The following is a 16,257-nucleotide window of genomic DNA, read 5'->3' on the forward strand; positions in this document are numbered from 1 at the left end:
CATTCAGATCAAAAAGTTGATTTCACTGTTCAAAAATTAATAAGGTATAAAAAGTATTTTATATTTAACAATTAAATTTAATTTAAAATATTTTATTATTTAAATTTAATTCAGATTGATAAGAGACATGAAAAATCTTATCTAAACCTAACCCGATGATCTAGATTATCTCCGATTTGTAATTTGTTATTCTATCATATCACCTTTATAATTTGTAATAATTGATTTTTATCTATTAATTTTAATTGAATATATGATTAAATATTTTAAATTATTTAAAACTGTATATATATATATATTAAATATTTTTTTTTTAATTTCTTTGCTTAAAATCAAGCGACAATGAAGGATTCTCCCCTGGGCATGTGAAGAACGGCTGGTCGCTAAAAGTTTGGCACCATGTTATTAACATGATGTGTAATTGTTTTAATGATTTTTTTTCCAAATAAATTTGTGAGAATTTTGTCCTCTTCAGCAAAATTTTGTTTGCAATTAAGAATTTATGAAAAAAATACACCGACGAAAATTTTTATCATTATTAAATTAGTTTTATAAAAAAATTGAAATTGTTTTACATACATTTGCATAAAATTTTAAAAAATTTAAGTTTGAAAAATGATTTACATGCATTACATTTTGCTAACAAGATCAAGCTTTTGATATTTTGATGGTTTAAGTTTGAGTTTCATTGTATTTAAATCGGGGTGGATCTTTTCAGATTTATTTCAGTTTAAATCTTTTTACTCGTGAGTTTTGTTGATATTTAATTTAGTCTAAGTTTGAAAATATAAACTATTCAAATTATCACTTCATTATGTTTTGTAATACATTGTTCTAATTAAAACAATGGGTGAACTACTCTAGTAGTCACCCAACTATTAGTATTTTTTTGGGTCACTTAACTGTGAAAAATTACAAAATAATCACTCTACTATTCAGTTTTGTCTGTTTTGGTCACCGGTTGACTAACGGTGATAACTTTTAAATTTTACATAATAGCATAACAGCAACTTTAACCTTGAACATTTATAAATTGTGTCAACGATAAGCACTCATATTTTATATATTTCGAACCCCTGTTGCTTTACTTCTTATTGTTCCATGAGCGAAATATTGTGTTTTAGCTTCGTTTCTGCATTTAGTATTGTTTATGCATGCTTTGCTATTTTTCTCTATTTTTAGTTTGATTTTATGTTAGTTGGTTACAAGTGAGTGTTTTTGTAACTTGAATTAGGTGGATATCAGCTTAGAAGGCAGTGTTGCGAGTCACAGTGAATGGAAGGAGTGTGTCTTAAAAAGGCCCAAACAAGGACGATCGAGCTGTGGCCTTACAACCCAACCCAGTATCTAGTGCCCCGAGCCTCGACTGTAGCACCGTTTCACCAAGCCACGACGCTACTTTTTATGCCTTATGGGTCTGTTCACTGTTTTAAAACTGAGATGCAAGGCTACTTCTGTCTTTTTAAGTATTTTAGTCTAAATCAAGTTTGTAACCCTAGTTTGAAATCATTTAAAACCCATAAACTCTATATATAGGATCGTAGAAAAGAGATGAATTATCTCCACTTTCAATTTTACTTCAATTTGGGTTTTATTTTCTTATGGATTGCTAAACTTTTCTTTTCTAGTTGAAGTAATATTTGAAGTTTGATTCCAAAAGTTTGTGAGAATTAAATGCTCTTAATCTATTATTTGTTATCTGGTATTTGCATGTTTTCTGGTTTAATTACAATTGTTTAGGTTTGTTAAATATGTGGCTAGTATTTAATAACTTAGAGTAATTACTTTGTCAATTAGGTAATTAGTCAATTGATTGATTTCTAATAATTGTGACAACTGCATGATAATTTGTGTAGCATGGGCATGCGATTTAACTTAAATAAATCTTGATTGTGCGTTTGGTGGTTAGAATTACGTCTCTTTCGTTCTTAAGATTATTTATAAATTAAATTTCTAAGCGATTATTATAGGGTTGTTTGTTAATAAAGGAAGTAATTAATGATGATTGTCTTGATTATTGATAATGTAAGAAGAGTTTAAATTACTTGGCAATTGTCAGTAACTATGACCAATTTATAAAAGAACATTGAAATTTATCTTTCCATCAATGATAAAACCTTTGAATCTAATGAAGAATTTACTTTGACTAGAAGTTTCATCTCATTGAATTTTCCCAAAACTTTGATTATTACTCTCTTTATTTTTTTCTAAACCCTAATTTTAATTTTTAGTTTTCTTTAAACAAACCCTTTTTTATTTTATTTGTTTTAGTCGAAAGAATAAAATTTATACCAAATTTTGTGGATCCGATCCTACTTTCTACTAATTATTTTCCTTTAAGTAAGTTTTATTTTTGGCGCTTTACGACATTCAGTATAGTATTGATTCTAAAAATTTAACCTCAACATTTATATATTTACACATTGTGTAATTTAATCTTTTTAGCATTTCATTGTATTTGAAAATTATTAAAATTAAAAATAACTAAATTAAAAAATACAATTTATTTAATTTTAATTACATGTTATTTTCTTTGCAATCAGTTTAGTTTATAAAATAAATAAAATTACAAACCAACCAAATAAACACCATAAAATCCAATTATTTGACTTGTTCCAATTGGTGTACTTATAATCAGTACAAAACTAGGTGAAATTTTCCATTGAAAAAAAAAATCAAATCTATGTATTTTACCATCAGTGTTAGAATATAGAATAAAATTTCTTGTCAATTAATTCCCTTTTGTTTTATTGTTTTGTTTGAGATTCTTTGCAATACAGAATGAAAGAACCCTTAAAAGCTTATCTAAATAATTATTCTATTTTTAAAAAATATTATTCTCTTGCTCTTTTGTATATTAATCAAATTTATTAAATAATCCTTAAGCTAGCAACATCAACTTTTTATGAACTTTATGCATGTTCTAATTCATTATATTCTGCTTTGCTTTCATGATTGCAAATTTATTAATTAATGTTTTAACTTTTCAGATTTAATAATAATAATAATAATAATAATAATTTTCCTATATTTCATATCCAAACATTAATTATTTAACAATTATTAATTTAATTTTAGATTCTGTTTGATTTTTTATTTTAGATTTTTAAAATTGAGTGTTCTTAATTTTTTTTTGTAAATTGCATCAATATCATTATAATAAAAACTTATTTTAACTTATTTTAAGTGTAATAAAGAACAGAGGTGAGTGTAAAAATTTTTAAACTTATTTTAAGTGTTTTTCAGAGATTTTAGCTTTTTCAGCCCAAAAGTGTTTTTGACTGATATTTTACTTTTTGACATTACTATTTCTTCTTCCAAATATAGTTTATATATTCTAATTAAATTTAATAAGTAATTAATATTAATTACTTAGAAATATTTAAAATTAATATTATATATTAAAATATTAACAATAAGTCATAATAAATTATTTTTTATGTTTTTGCTAAAATATCATAATATTAACTAATTTGAACATTATTTAAATACATATTTGTTACTTTATAATATCATGTGTAAAATGGACATTTTATTTCTCAAAAGCACTTTTTAAGAGCAATACTAAACACTCAAATTTTTCAAAAGCACTTTTCAAAAGTATTGTCAAACTAGCCCTTAATCTCCACCTATAAACATTTACAACCCCAACATTATTTCAATATCATTGTAATGAAAAAATTATTTTGAGTTCATGTCAAGTTTCTTTTCAAAGTTTTTTTTTTTCATTTTTCTTAGAACAATTTTATTATAAATTCTAATCATATCTGTTTTTTTTTTCAGAATATTTAGAACTATCAATAGCCCCTCCCCAACTCTTAAATAAGAGGATAATGCGTTTCAACACACTCGAATCTGCGTTCTCCTGTACTGGCAATAATGTTCATATTAATCGAAGTATGTTATAATTATAGAATTAATGATGCTCTAAAATGTTTCTTTTAAAAATTCTATGTGTGAAGGAACATAATTAAAATCTCAACAATTTTATACAAATTGCTGCTCTTATGCTCTATTTTAAAAATAAAAATGTCACCTTAATTATGCAAAGTGCATTCATTGCATGTTTTATATTTATATATTTTCATATAATTCTTAATTCTAAGATATAGGTATAACAACAATATCAATAGAATAAAAATTAATTGTCATGTAACAAAAATATATATCAAAATTAATTAAAAAGTTTGAGTTTCTTGCACACCTAATTGATTTTTTTTCATTTTAGTTAAAAGTTTCGATCCAAACTTTATTAAGTCTATTTATTTATTTATAAATATCAAAATTATACATGAACTTTGATTTAATGTATAATTTTATGTATGAACTTTGCTTTTGTATAATTTTATAAAAATTTGACATGATTTAATTTTCATAAATCAGTAGCAACATTATTGGATTGTCATCGTTTTATATATTGATGTATTGCATACATAAATAATTATATTAATCCAACGTGAAAATAAATTTACGTATTCATTTCTTTTAATTTGTAGAATTGAATCAAAATCAACATTTCATGTATACATAAACCATAATTCAAATTTCATGTATACGATTGCACCAAATTAAAATTCATATATCAAAATTAGTGTATATATATATAATATTTATCTCTTTTAATGAGAAAAAACATCACAAAGTCTTTTATATATTATGCAGTGTTATTTCGTATTTCCATATTTGTTTTAGAATAATATTCGTCTAAAAATATTAAATTCATTTTTTATTTCTATTTACATATATTCACTGTTAGGAATAGTAGTTCAGCCAACTTAATGGGGCGTTATGAATGTTACGAAAAATATATTTATTTTTGGATAAATTACACAAATCATCATTTAGCTATAAAAAATTCATTTTAAGCATCCAAAAAAAATATTTACAATTTAGGCATGCATATTACATATTTCATTAAAATCCCAAACAGAAATGGAATAATAATAATATTTTAAAAATTACACATTTGATTTCTTTGTTTCATCGCCATGCTGTTCATCATCACCATCGTCAGAACCCACTCCAATAATTTCAATAGCGAGACATAAGAGTGGCAATTAATCCAATTAGTAATTCAACAAAGAAAGCTAGTGACTATTTCAAGAATATATATATATAAGCTGATTATTCATAATCCATGCTTTCTATATGGGACACAGTGGCTCCAACCAAGGCTAATGGATTGGTAGAAAGGGTTTTGTTTCTCTTCAAAAAGGGTCCATTTAGAGAAGAATTACTTTCGAGGTCTTTTTCTTCCACATCAGCTTCAGCTTCCGTGGTGTTGGAAGTTTTTGGTTCTGACAAATGGTGATGGGAGAGGTAATGCCGAAGGAACCAGAGGTATAATTTTTAAAATAATAATATTATTTACAGAAAATTTCATTTTCATTTAAGATTTTAACGGGTAATCAAAATATTTAATCATGCAACATGAATATTTAAATTGCAATAACTTCCTTTTAAAATACTTAAAATAAAAAAAAATTAAAGTTAAATAACTATCAATATAGTTTATCCAATAATTTGGTAAATTAAAAACTACATATTTTGAGTTTTTTTTAAAACTTGACAGCCAGCCACAGAGGAAAATAAAAGAGTTTGTTACCGTTTACCGGGTGTATCCGGTGAGAGATATTGGGCGGAAATAGCTAAGAGTTGTCAAATCAAAACAGGTTGTAGCAGGTAACGTCAGTAGAGTAGAGACAGTTGCACAATCTGAACTACTTTTTTGCCCTTCTTAATTTATTCTCAACAGTGAGCACCGTAGACGACGGCGCTTTTTTTTTCAATTGGTTGTGGAGTGTTCGCCGTTGGATTATGTGGGTTCACTTAACACTTACATTGGTGAGGATTTTATTTCGAATACGTACGAAACCGTCAGCGTGCAGGCCACGTGATCGTACAATTTCTCAGAGAATGGAATGGGCTGCTGCAGGCTTTGCATTTATTGGCTGCCCTTCGCTTTTTCTCCCTCCTTTTTAACCTTTTCTTTTTCGGCCTTTCTTCTTTAGATTGGCCGGAAGAAAGAGTTCGAGTCGCCGGATCTACCGCCTCCTTGATGGTTCAACTTACATGAAAAATATAACGTTTTCACAGAAACGGATTAAAGTCATGCCGATTTTGGTTTCTCTGAAATAAAATATCAAATTTTGTATTCCTTTGTATTTAGGGTAAATGCACCATCAGTATTATTTAATTAAAAAAGTTATAATTTAGTTATAATGTTTTTATTTAAATGATTAATGAATGATGACACTTATTTTATTGGTATGATAACCATTTTAGAATTTGATTTTTATCACCCATTTATCATTTAATTTTTGAAAAATATATGATATAGTGTAAATTATACAAGGAAGTATTTTATATGGTATGATAAAATATTTAAAATAAATGAGACATATAACAATTTTTAAGTCTGCACATGAAATTTATAATTTGGGGAGGTAGGGCCTTGCCCTTGTATCAAGTCCGTAGTTGTTAGTTTGATTTTAATTAAATAAATTATTAAAATATTTTAAAAATCGATTACATCGATCTAATTTTAGTTGAATACATTTTTATTCCGATTTAACATATTCAAACGATTCATGTTTGGAAATGTCTTTGGAAGGAATATTTACTTTTATTTCCCATAAGGGTTGTTATAATCAATAAATATTTGATTTCAACATCCCAACAGACTCTATTTAATTTTGCTTCACAAGTTTGTAAGATTAGCATACAAAATTTATGAGCTTTGTGGCCAAAAATAAGTTGCATTGATTATGTTGTTTCAACAAATATTAACTGTATGCACCCCATTTATTAAACACAAATTGACCTTTATTTACACTTTGATTGTATTTTTACTCTTTAAACACTTATTTTTAAATTAAGTTTCATTTTTATTTTGTTTTTCAAAAATGTATGTTATTTTCATTGCTTTTAACTTTTTAATAAATATATCCAAAGGACAGGTTTTGGATGAAAGAATTTTAAATTCCAGACTCAACTTAACTCGAATTATTGTTTAAGAATAAATATTTTATTTTAAATTAATTATGATATATAAAATATTTTTAACTAATATAAAATGGGATAGTGTGTTGACAACTAATATAATATTTTATTTACTTATATATTATTTTAATCTAATTTTAAAAATCATCAGCATCCTTTTCTGTGTAAAGTTTAAGTCAAGATTGGAGTTAGAAATTTGTTTGGGGGTCAGAAATAAATTGTATGATTTTATCAGAATTGAAATGCAATTTAAGCATTTAATAGTTTATATTTTTGTAATTTTTAAAAGACTAGATTGAAATTTTTATCGTCTTGAGACAAAAATATAATTTTATCATGGACTAATTTAAAATTTTATAAATTTTAAAGAGTCAAAAGACGAATTTCTCATTTTAAAGGTAGAGTCCACTGCCAGCCCCCTTGTCACTGCCTCTAGTTTAAGTGACCCAGGTTCGAAAAATAATGTTAGGAGAGTTTATTTTCCGTTTAAGATTTAATTCGATATAATTATCAAAAATAAAAATGTATAAAATTTGATAAGTTAAGCTTTTTTTACTAGATTGAGTTTCAATAATTTGAGTTGAGATCTGATATTGTGTTCAACTGCTTGGTCGGTCGGTTTAGTTGATGGCCAAGAAAAATAATATTAATAATATTGATAACTCATGTAATTATTTTGAACTAAAAAATCAAAATAAAATAAAAGGACAATGAGGGCCATTATTTTGTACTTATTTTAGAGATAAGGAATAAAGATGGAATCATAAAGTAGGAATATGAATAAACAAATTTCACCTTCTTTTGCTTCATTCTTTTCCCAAATGCCTTTTTTTTATTTTCTTGAAATTTGTGGATCACATCTATTTTAAGTGATAAACTTTTTATATATTTAAATACAGTTGAAATATTATATTTTTATAATTAAATTATTTTAAAATGAATTGGGAATTTTGTATTTAAGAAAATTAGGATAAATCTTAAATTACACATAAAATTTGATTTAATGTGCAATTGTATACGTAAACTTTAATTTGGTGCAATTATACACATGAAATTTTATGTATAAAATTACACAAAATTAAAGTTTATGCATATAATTGCACATTAAACCACAATACTCACGAATAATTTTGGGATTTATCCCTAAGAAAATATTACTAACCAAGTATATCTATTAAATTCAAGTATTATTATTCAAAACTTCTTTTGAAAGTGATACGAAACAAACTTTCAAAAAATAAAATAAGGTATAAATATCAAAATTATACATAAACATTGGCCCGATGTGCAATGTCATACATAAAGTTTGATTTTGTTCCATTTAATGAATGAAATTTTGATTTGATTCAATTTTACAAATCACTAACAACATTATCGAATTAGCGTGCATTTTATGTTGATATATTGTATCTACAAACAATTATATTAACCCAATATCAAATAAATGTATGTATTCATTTATTTAAATGTGTATAATTGAATCAAAATCAAAGTTTCATGTATACTTATAAACCACAATTTAAATTTCATGTATATAATTACACCAAATCAAAATTCATGTATCAAATTACACTGGACCATGTATAAATTTAGTATTTATCTCAAAGAAGTAAAACACATAAGTATTTTCATGCACATATAACATTAAGTATTGATGTACAAAATGATGTGAGTAAGATTTTGTGATATTTAATGGTTAAATTAACAATTTCAACAATGAAAGGATATGATTGATTAATATAATATCCATAATTTGAGGATGTAACTAAAACGTTTTAAAGTTTGAAGACCAATTTAAAATGACGATCATAATTTAGGAATGTTGGGTGAAATTAAATCAAAATTAAATCATGTATAAAAAATAAAAAATAAAAAATATCTTAGCTTATGATAATGGCATTGGCAGGATAAAATGATAAAAATACATGAGGTGTCCGATTTCAAAGTGCAATCGACCCAATCCCATGTTTAAATATGGGGGTGGAGACTGATATCAACATATGATATTTTCATTATTTCAAGAAAAAAATGGAATGTATAATTCATCAAAAATTTAAATGTAGAGAAAATAGTGGTTGTTTTTTAAGCATTTGAATTCACCAAATATATTTAAAATTGACAAAATTCACGTTATTTTGTTTGGGATTATTAATGCAAAATTTTGTTGTAAAATATATTAAAAATCATATGGAATCCAAATTAAATTGACCCTCACTTGGAAATTAAACCTATATTAAAATGCTTCAGAAAGAAAACTATTTTATAAAAAATAAATAATCCCTATTATAGATAGAGATGGAAGCACTAATTAAAAAGAAAAAGAGTTCACTAATTATATTTCTATCATTTATGTGTATGACATGTGGCATGAATGTAATCATTTTATCAATCTACACATTTTATACATGCGTAAAGATCCTTTTATACAAATTATTTAAGGATGGACCATTCAAAACCTAAAAGCTGTCTTCTTTTTGAAAAGAAAACCATGTTAAAAATAAAATGTGGTTAATTAAAATAACTTGATTTATTAATATAAAATTGAAGTGAATTTATAAAAGATTAAATTGCTTTAATTTAGACTTTAATCCAAATCAATTGAATTTAACAACCACTCTCACAAAACATATTTCTTTAAAAATCCATGCAAAAACATTAATCAAATTCAAAGACTCAATTCCTAATGAAACCATATCAAGTACCAATCTAAACAAGAGAAATCTCCACACCCCAATAGTAATTATTGTCAAATGAGTGAACCCCCTCTAAAAATAAGAGACATGATACTTGTGCTTTCTTTGTCTAATTAAGAGCCCTTTCTCCTCAGTAGAAATAAATTTGATTTTTAGTACAAAAAAGAAAGATGTTTGATCCCAAAACATGTTCATCACTTTTAATCCAAAGCCACGAAACTTAGGGCTTAAAAACAAGACTACAAAAACATTATGTTGCAGCTTTCTGTTTCTTCGGCATCCGGTAACCACCAACAACGCAAGCATGGTCGCGCTCAAATGGTTCGAGCGTCACTTGTTCAAAAGGTTTGAATTGCTCCTGTTGCAGTTTCTTAACTTCACTCTGGAACACTGCCTCGGCTGGAACCGTTGAGTCAATGCAGTTAGCCTGCAAACAAAATGTTCCGTCATGTTATGGCCAAAAAGCTTTTAATTGAGAAATGTAACCAAAACATGATTTCGGAACACTCACCTTGATTGAAATAACAAAATGACCACCAGCTTTTAGGAAATATGATGCATTCAAAGCTAGAATCCTCGCCTGCAAATGTATTAAAGCACATTGAGACATGATAAAGAAATGCGGCAAGACTTCATCCTTTGTTTTCATTCAGATGCAAGTATTGAAAACGGATGTGTTAGCTTATGAGAAATAAAAAAGGATTGCAAGAACTAGCACAAACATGGATGACGAGTATTGATAACGGATGTGTTAGCTTATCAAGAAATAAAAAAGGATTGCAAGAACTAGCACAAACATGAGAAGTCAAGCATCAGAAACTCGGTATTGCATCACCCGTGATGTCTTGAAGGGGAATCCGAGTACTTCATCATTTGCATAATGATAATGTTTAATAAAACAAGAAAAGAAAAGAAAAAACACATCAGAAACTTGTATTGTTATTAGAGGATTGAAGAATGAATGAAGAAACACATTTTTTATACTTCCATACAAACCAAATTTGTGAACTATGTAAAATTGATCACTTAATGTTTCCACCAGAAACTCAAGTTAGCATCACCCATGATGTCTTGAAGAGGAATCCAAGTAGAGTTCATTGTATGCGTATAATAGGAAGGAAAAACAACCAAAACCAATGCAAATAGGAAGGCAAATCAACAAACCAAATTAAAGAAAGAATGAAGAAACACATTTTTTATACTTTCATACAAACCAAATTTGTGAACTACGTAAAATTTATCACTTAATGTTTGCATCAGAAACTCGAGTTAGCATCACCCATGAAGTCTTGAAGGGGAATCCGAGTAGAGTTCATCATATGCAAATAATAGGAAGCAAAAACAACCAAAACCAATGCAAATAGGAAGGCAAATCAACCAAAAGCAATGCAGGCAAGCAACTAAAAGCACAAGAGAAACTCGGATGTAACTTCAAGCACACAATAAGCTAATCCTCCTGATTACTAATCCATTCACCATTCTATACGCGTCTCAAATAAAGTAACAAATACTCGAAGGCGCAAACCTGATCAGGTTGTGCAACATCAGAAAATATGACATCCACCATTCCAACTAGCATCCTGTATTTGGCTGGATGTCTAGCATCTTCGATGATGGGTATAACATTTGTTCGTTTTTTAGCCATGTTAACCAAATCTCGACCACTCCGGTGAGAAAATTCCACTGCATAAACCACACCAGTCTGCCAAAAAGGAAACCTGATAAGCAAAATCCTACAGGTATAAACATATACAAGATACTCAAACATTGGGGGGTTAACAATATACTTACGGGACCAACAACATCGGATACATGAGAAACAGTAGTGCCAGAAGCAGCTCCAAGGTAAAGAACTTTAGCACCAGGTTTCTAAATTGAACAATAATAACAAGTGTTTACAGAGGGTCAGTTATATACACTATGTAACCTTCTATGAAGAACAACAAAATGAGAACTGGTAGCTTACAATCCAAATATTATCAACACCACCGAGAATGGCGGCCGCCAACTTAGATCGAAACGGATTCCATACCCTGTATTCAATTTTAGTCCCATCTTCATTCTGTTTAAGGCAAAAGTCATAAAATAGGCTCAATTTCTCACGGAAAATGTAATCATATAATGTTGTGAACAAGACCAATGGAAGATTAAAAAAAGTAATTAGCTAAATACAAGAGCATAATCAATCAAGCAAATGACCTGAACGGCAATTCTTTTTTCATTGTAGACAGCTTCACCAGGGACCATGTTTTTAGTAACAAGGGCATCTTCTTTTCCCTTGGCGACAAAAACTCCTTCGTGTCTATGAGGCTCAACTATAACCTTACTACCACCTTTCATTCCTCCACGGCCCCTTCCACCGCCGCGGCCTCCACCACGGCCACCGCCGCGGGATTTCATGGCACTACCACCTCTATCACCACCTCTTCCGCCACCTCCTCTTCCTCTCCCTCTTCCACCATCTCCTCTGCCCCTAAACCCACCACCACCACCACCACGGCCTGAAACAGGATTAAACCATTAGAAATGCCATAACGAGAGTCTGTAACTAAAAATGATAGGAAACGTAAGAGACATTGGTTACTTACCTCTTGGAGGTCTCATCGCTGCGAGAGTTTCAAGTAATGAAAGTGAAGAATCAGAAACTAAGTGAAAACAGAGAGTGAGAGGCGATGAAAATGTTTTAAGGCAAATGCTAGGGTTTATACTTCACTTATATAGAACAAGAAGACGACTAGGGTTTATGGCATTTTTAAAATTTTTTTATGGGGTTTAAGCCCAAATTTGTATTAAAAAAAAAAACCCAACACATCAAAGCCCAACGTCTTATACAATGGATTTGTTATTATTATCAACTTCAAAATAGAGTTTCATCCCTTTTATCATTTTTCTAAAAATTGTTTTAGTATTATAAATACAATTAAATATAATTATAAACTAGATTTTTACCGTGGATCGAATACATATATTCTTAAATTATTATAGTATAAAATATAAATAGATTAAAAATTGCATCGCATATTATATGCACAAAATATAAAAAGATAAATTTTATAATGTTTTTATATTATGTGATTCTTATGTATTATAAAATTTATAATACATAAAATTAAATTTATAATAATATTATATATTACTACAATGTGAACATTAAAAATTTTAATATAATTGTATATAAAATTTTAATAAATAAAAATATATAGGATATTAAATTAAAATTAAAAATAATATAAATATATATTGAATATGGGTGACCTTAAAATGGGTTTAGGTTAAGTGATTTATAAATATGAATATGTTTAGATAAAATTTTAGACTTATATATTGAATCGAGTTAGACTTGGATAAAAATAAAATATATTAATATTATACTTAAGCATAACTTAACTTGATCTATGAACACTTTTAATCGATATTATTTCTTTCTTTTCTTATAAAAATCTCATATATATGAAAATAAAAAAAATAAAAGAGAAATACTAACTTTTGATCGAGGTTGATTGGTTTAAACCATAGGTATAACCATGGAAAAAGTCACTTGTAAAGAAGTTTAATACATTTTTAATGAAGGAAGAGATTTGTATAGACAAGGTTAGATAGCTCTTTCCTTTCAATCTTGACATGTGTTCGTGTAGGTCTTGCTCTAGACTTCTCTATAGGGGCATGATAGCTTTTTAGCTTTGTGACGACAACATTTGATGTACCTAACGATCAGGTTGCTATTAGACTTCGTGCAGATTTGATGAAGCTTCGTGTGCATTAGGGTGACTCGACACCTATCTTAACGAGGTAGACTAAATGTCTGTTTGATTGCCAGTAAAATATTTTCTGTAAAATGATTTCGGGAAAATATTTTACTTTTCTGTAAAATGATTTACTGGAAAATATTTTCTGGTGTTTGATTGAATCTGAGTAAAATATTTTCGGCTGTTTGACAGATTTCCTGAAAATATTTTTCGAAAAAATTGTTTTTACATATATTGATATATATTAATAAATTTTTATATTTTAAATTATTTTTACATATATTGCAATGATTTATTTATAATAATACTCAATTATTAAGCCACATATTAATCGTTATAAATTGAAAAAAATTAATATCAAATAAATTATTTGTAATTGTGTTAAAAAAATAAGTATTGAATAATTAAAAAAACAAGTTACTGGAAAATCGATAAATAGAAGCAATTTTCTACCGGAAATGAAGGAATGAATGAAGAAGGCGATAGAAAGGAGAGAACGGAAAATGTCTTACGGAAATTGAAAGGGTAAGACATTTTCCTTAAAATGTAACCCATTTTCCCTTGTTTTGGAGTTCATTTTACAAATGGAAAATGTTTTCCGCCAATCAAACGCTGGAAAAGTTGGAAATGATTTTCCGGAAAATCAATTCCTTCAATCAAACAGAACTTAAATGATAGCAAGGTTCACAATCAACAAGATGGGTTTTTTTTACGGTAATTATTTGAATGCACTGTTCGTTATTTAGTATAGGCCTGATTCTTTCGATATAATTTTATGTATTTTTATTCGTTTTACGTTATGAAATTAATATTATTCAATTAAGAGATGATATTTATATAAAAATCTCACAATAATATCATCTCTAAAATTACATAATTTTAATTAGTTAATTATAATATAATTATTTTACACTATATGCTCCATTAATTTAACCATTAAGCAATATAGCATTAATTCTCGCTTTTCTGTTATCTTTATTAGTATGATTTTTCTATGTCTCGCATTAGGTTAAATATTTATTTATTTTAATTATAGATAAAAAATTTGAAGGTTGCAATATACTTTAAATTATTGTACTGTTCAGATATTTAGAATTTAATATTCATACTTTTACTTTTAGTAATTTAGTCCTTCTACTTTTTGAGTTTAGAATTAATATTTGTTAACACTGTTAAAATTGTTTGTGTGACAATTTGAAATTTAAAAATAAATACTCACTTGGTATTCATATAACAAAATGATATTATAATGAACTTGAATTTTAACCGTGTTAACAAATTTTAAAATTCACATAAACATTTTAATTAAAATAAAGCATTTAGACTAACTAGCGGCATTATAAGAGTTGAGGTATCAAATTATTTCAAAATTAAAATATAGAAATTAAATATTAAATTTGAGCAAGTAAAGAGATGAAAACTGAAAATTAACTACTTTTTATATAATTTTAAAAAATAAAAGGTTAGAATTAAAATTTAACTATTATATTGTTATGTAAAAAAAACAAAACAAAAGAAATGAAAATACACAAGTCTCAAGTAAGGAAGGACTTAGGGCCTTCTTTTTATATATAGATATCAATATCCATAATTAGAGTTTTCCACTAAATTACCCAAATACCCTCATTTGAATGCAACATGATCGCACATAGCTTCTCCATTCAAGACGGTTAATATCGTAATTACATCTCATAGGAACCTGTAAATACCCTAAACTCGCCTCATCAAATTTCCCCTTCCTCATCAAATTTCCCCATTTTTACGTCACCAAGGATTTAACAATGGCCGGTCGCCAAGAAATACACGTAACCATAGTCTCCGGCGAAGGTCTTAAAAACGTCAATTGACGTCACAGTCCGGTCAAGCCATACGACCCAAACAACAAATTATCCACTAAAGTCAGCGAAAAAGTTGATAGTCGTCCCACTAGGAATTCAACCCTAGTCATCCCTCTTCCCGATCCAATCAACGACGAGACCAACCTCTATGTCGACGTCGTCCACTCCGGCAACGAGGACCGGGCCAAATCGTTCACCGGTTTGACTATCTCGTGGACGTCTTAAAGGAGAACAATGGCTATGGAGAATACAAGAAATCGCTCAAGCTAAAACGACTTAATGGGGGGGAGACCCCATAGAAGAGTTGAGGTCAAAGTATTAATAAGAGGACCGGGCTATCACGTGCCACGCGCCTCCTTACGGGGCTGCTCCATACGGTGCTCCTCCACCGAGTTCATATGCACCTCCTTCATCGGCACCGTATGGGGCTGCTCCACCAAGTTCAGGCAGGCAGCTCCCCCGCCTTATGGTTACCCATACCCTCACCATTAGTTACAAAATATAATCCCATAATTTACAAACAAGTTATAATGTAATCGAACATGGTGTAAATGTTCGTCATTATTATGAATTTTGAAATAGAGATTAATTTTGCTTTCAATGTTTTTTGTTCTTTTTTTTTCTTCACATAATCTTTAACTTTTTTTAGAGACATTAAAAATCTTTGTATTGCTTTATATTTTCTTTATTGCATCAGCCGGGGAAAAAATTAAGTCCCTAGTTTTCAACTATAGTCATAAACCAATTGGAGCTTGAATGTCAATTCATTTATTTATTTTTCTTTGTTTAATTCTGTTTTATATCAATCTATTTTAATTTGGATGTTTTTGTGTTCTTAAATAATACATTAAAAGTTTAAAAGCATATAAATACAAATATTGTATTGGTATATTTGGTTTTCTTAGAATACAAATAATTAGCTTGTATTATTTATTTTATTATACAATTCTTACTAATACCCTTGAAATAAGAGAAATA

At 27.9% G+C, this 16,257-nt stretch overlaps 1 protein-coding gene and 3 non-coding genes across 4 annotated transcripts; all 4 read right to left on the reverse strand.

Annotated features, from left to right (window-relative positions):
- Positions 1–9,605: 9,605 nt before the first annotated feature.
- LOC105801796 (rRNA 2'-O-methyltransferase fibrillarin 2) lies at positions 9,606–12,429 on the reverse strand. Its single transcript, XM_012633086.2, has 7 exons — positions 12,284–12,429; positions 11,895–12,196; positions 11,662–11,757; positions 11,487–11,564; positions 11,221–11,397; positions 10,207–10,275; positions 9,606–10,122 (listed from the first exon to the last, which is right to left on the reverse strand). The coding sequence occupies exons 1-7, from the start codon at positions 12,297–12,299 to the stop codon at positions 9,946–9,948; spliced, it is 915 nt and encodes a 304-aa protein (XP_012488540.1). The 5' UTR covers positions 12,300–12,429; the 3' UTR covers positions 9,606–9,945.
- On the reverse strand, positions 10,504–10,574 carry LOC128035171 (small nucleolar RNA snoR60). Its single transcript, XR_008191572.1, has one exon. It is a non-coding gene; the product is annotated as a small nucleolar RNA snoR60 (small nucleolar RNA).
- LOC128035172 (small nucleolar RNA snoR60) lies at positions 10,730–10,802 on the reverse strand. The gene has a single exon (XR_008191573.1). It is a non-coding gene; the product is annotated as a small nucleolar RNA snoR60 (small nucleolar RNA).
- Positions 10,948–11,020, reverse strand: LOC128035170 (small nucleolar RNA snoR60). Its single transcript, XR_008191571.1, has one exon. It is a non-coding gene; the product is annotated as a small nucleolar RNA snoR60 (small nucleolar RNA).
- Positions 12,430–16,257: the final 3,828 nt, after the last annotated feature.

The sequence above is a fragment of the Gossypium raimondii genome, chromosome 11 (assembly GCF_025698545.1).
Source record: "Gossypium raimondii isolate GPD5lz chromosome 11, ASM2569854v1, whole genome shotgun sequence".
NCBI lineage: Eukaryota > Viridiplantae > Streptophyta > Magnoliopsida > Malvales > Malvaceae > Gossypium > Gossypium raimondii.

Bases quoted from the DNA above. Each gene is read 5' to 3' on its own strand.
- LOC105801796 (XM_012633086.2), bottom strand. The intron at 11,565-11,661 runs GTAAGCTACCAG...TGTTCAATTTAG, and splicing joins GTGTTGATAATATTTGGATT to AAACCTGGTGCTAAAGTTCT. The intron at 10,123-10,206 runs GTGAGTGTTCCG...TTTTGTTTGCAG, and splicing joins ATTTTGTTATTTCAATCAAG to GCTAACTGCATTGACTCAAC.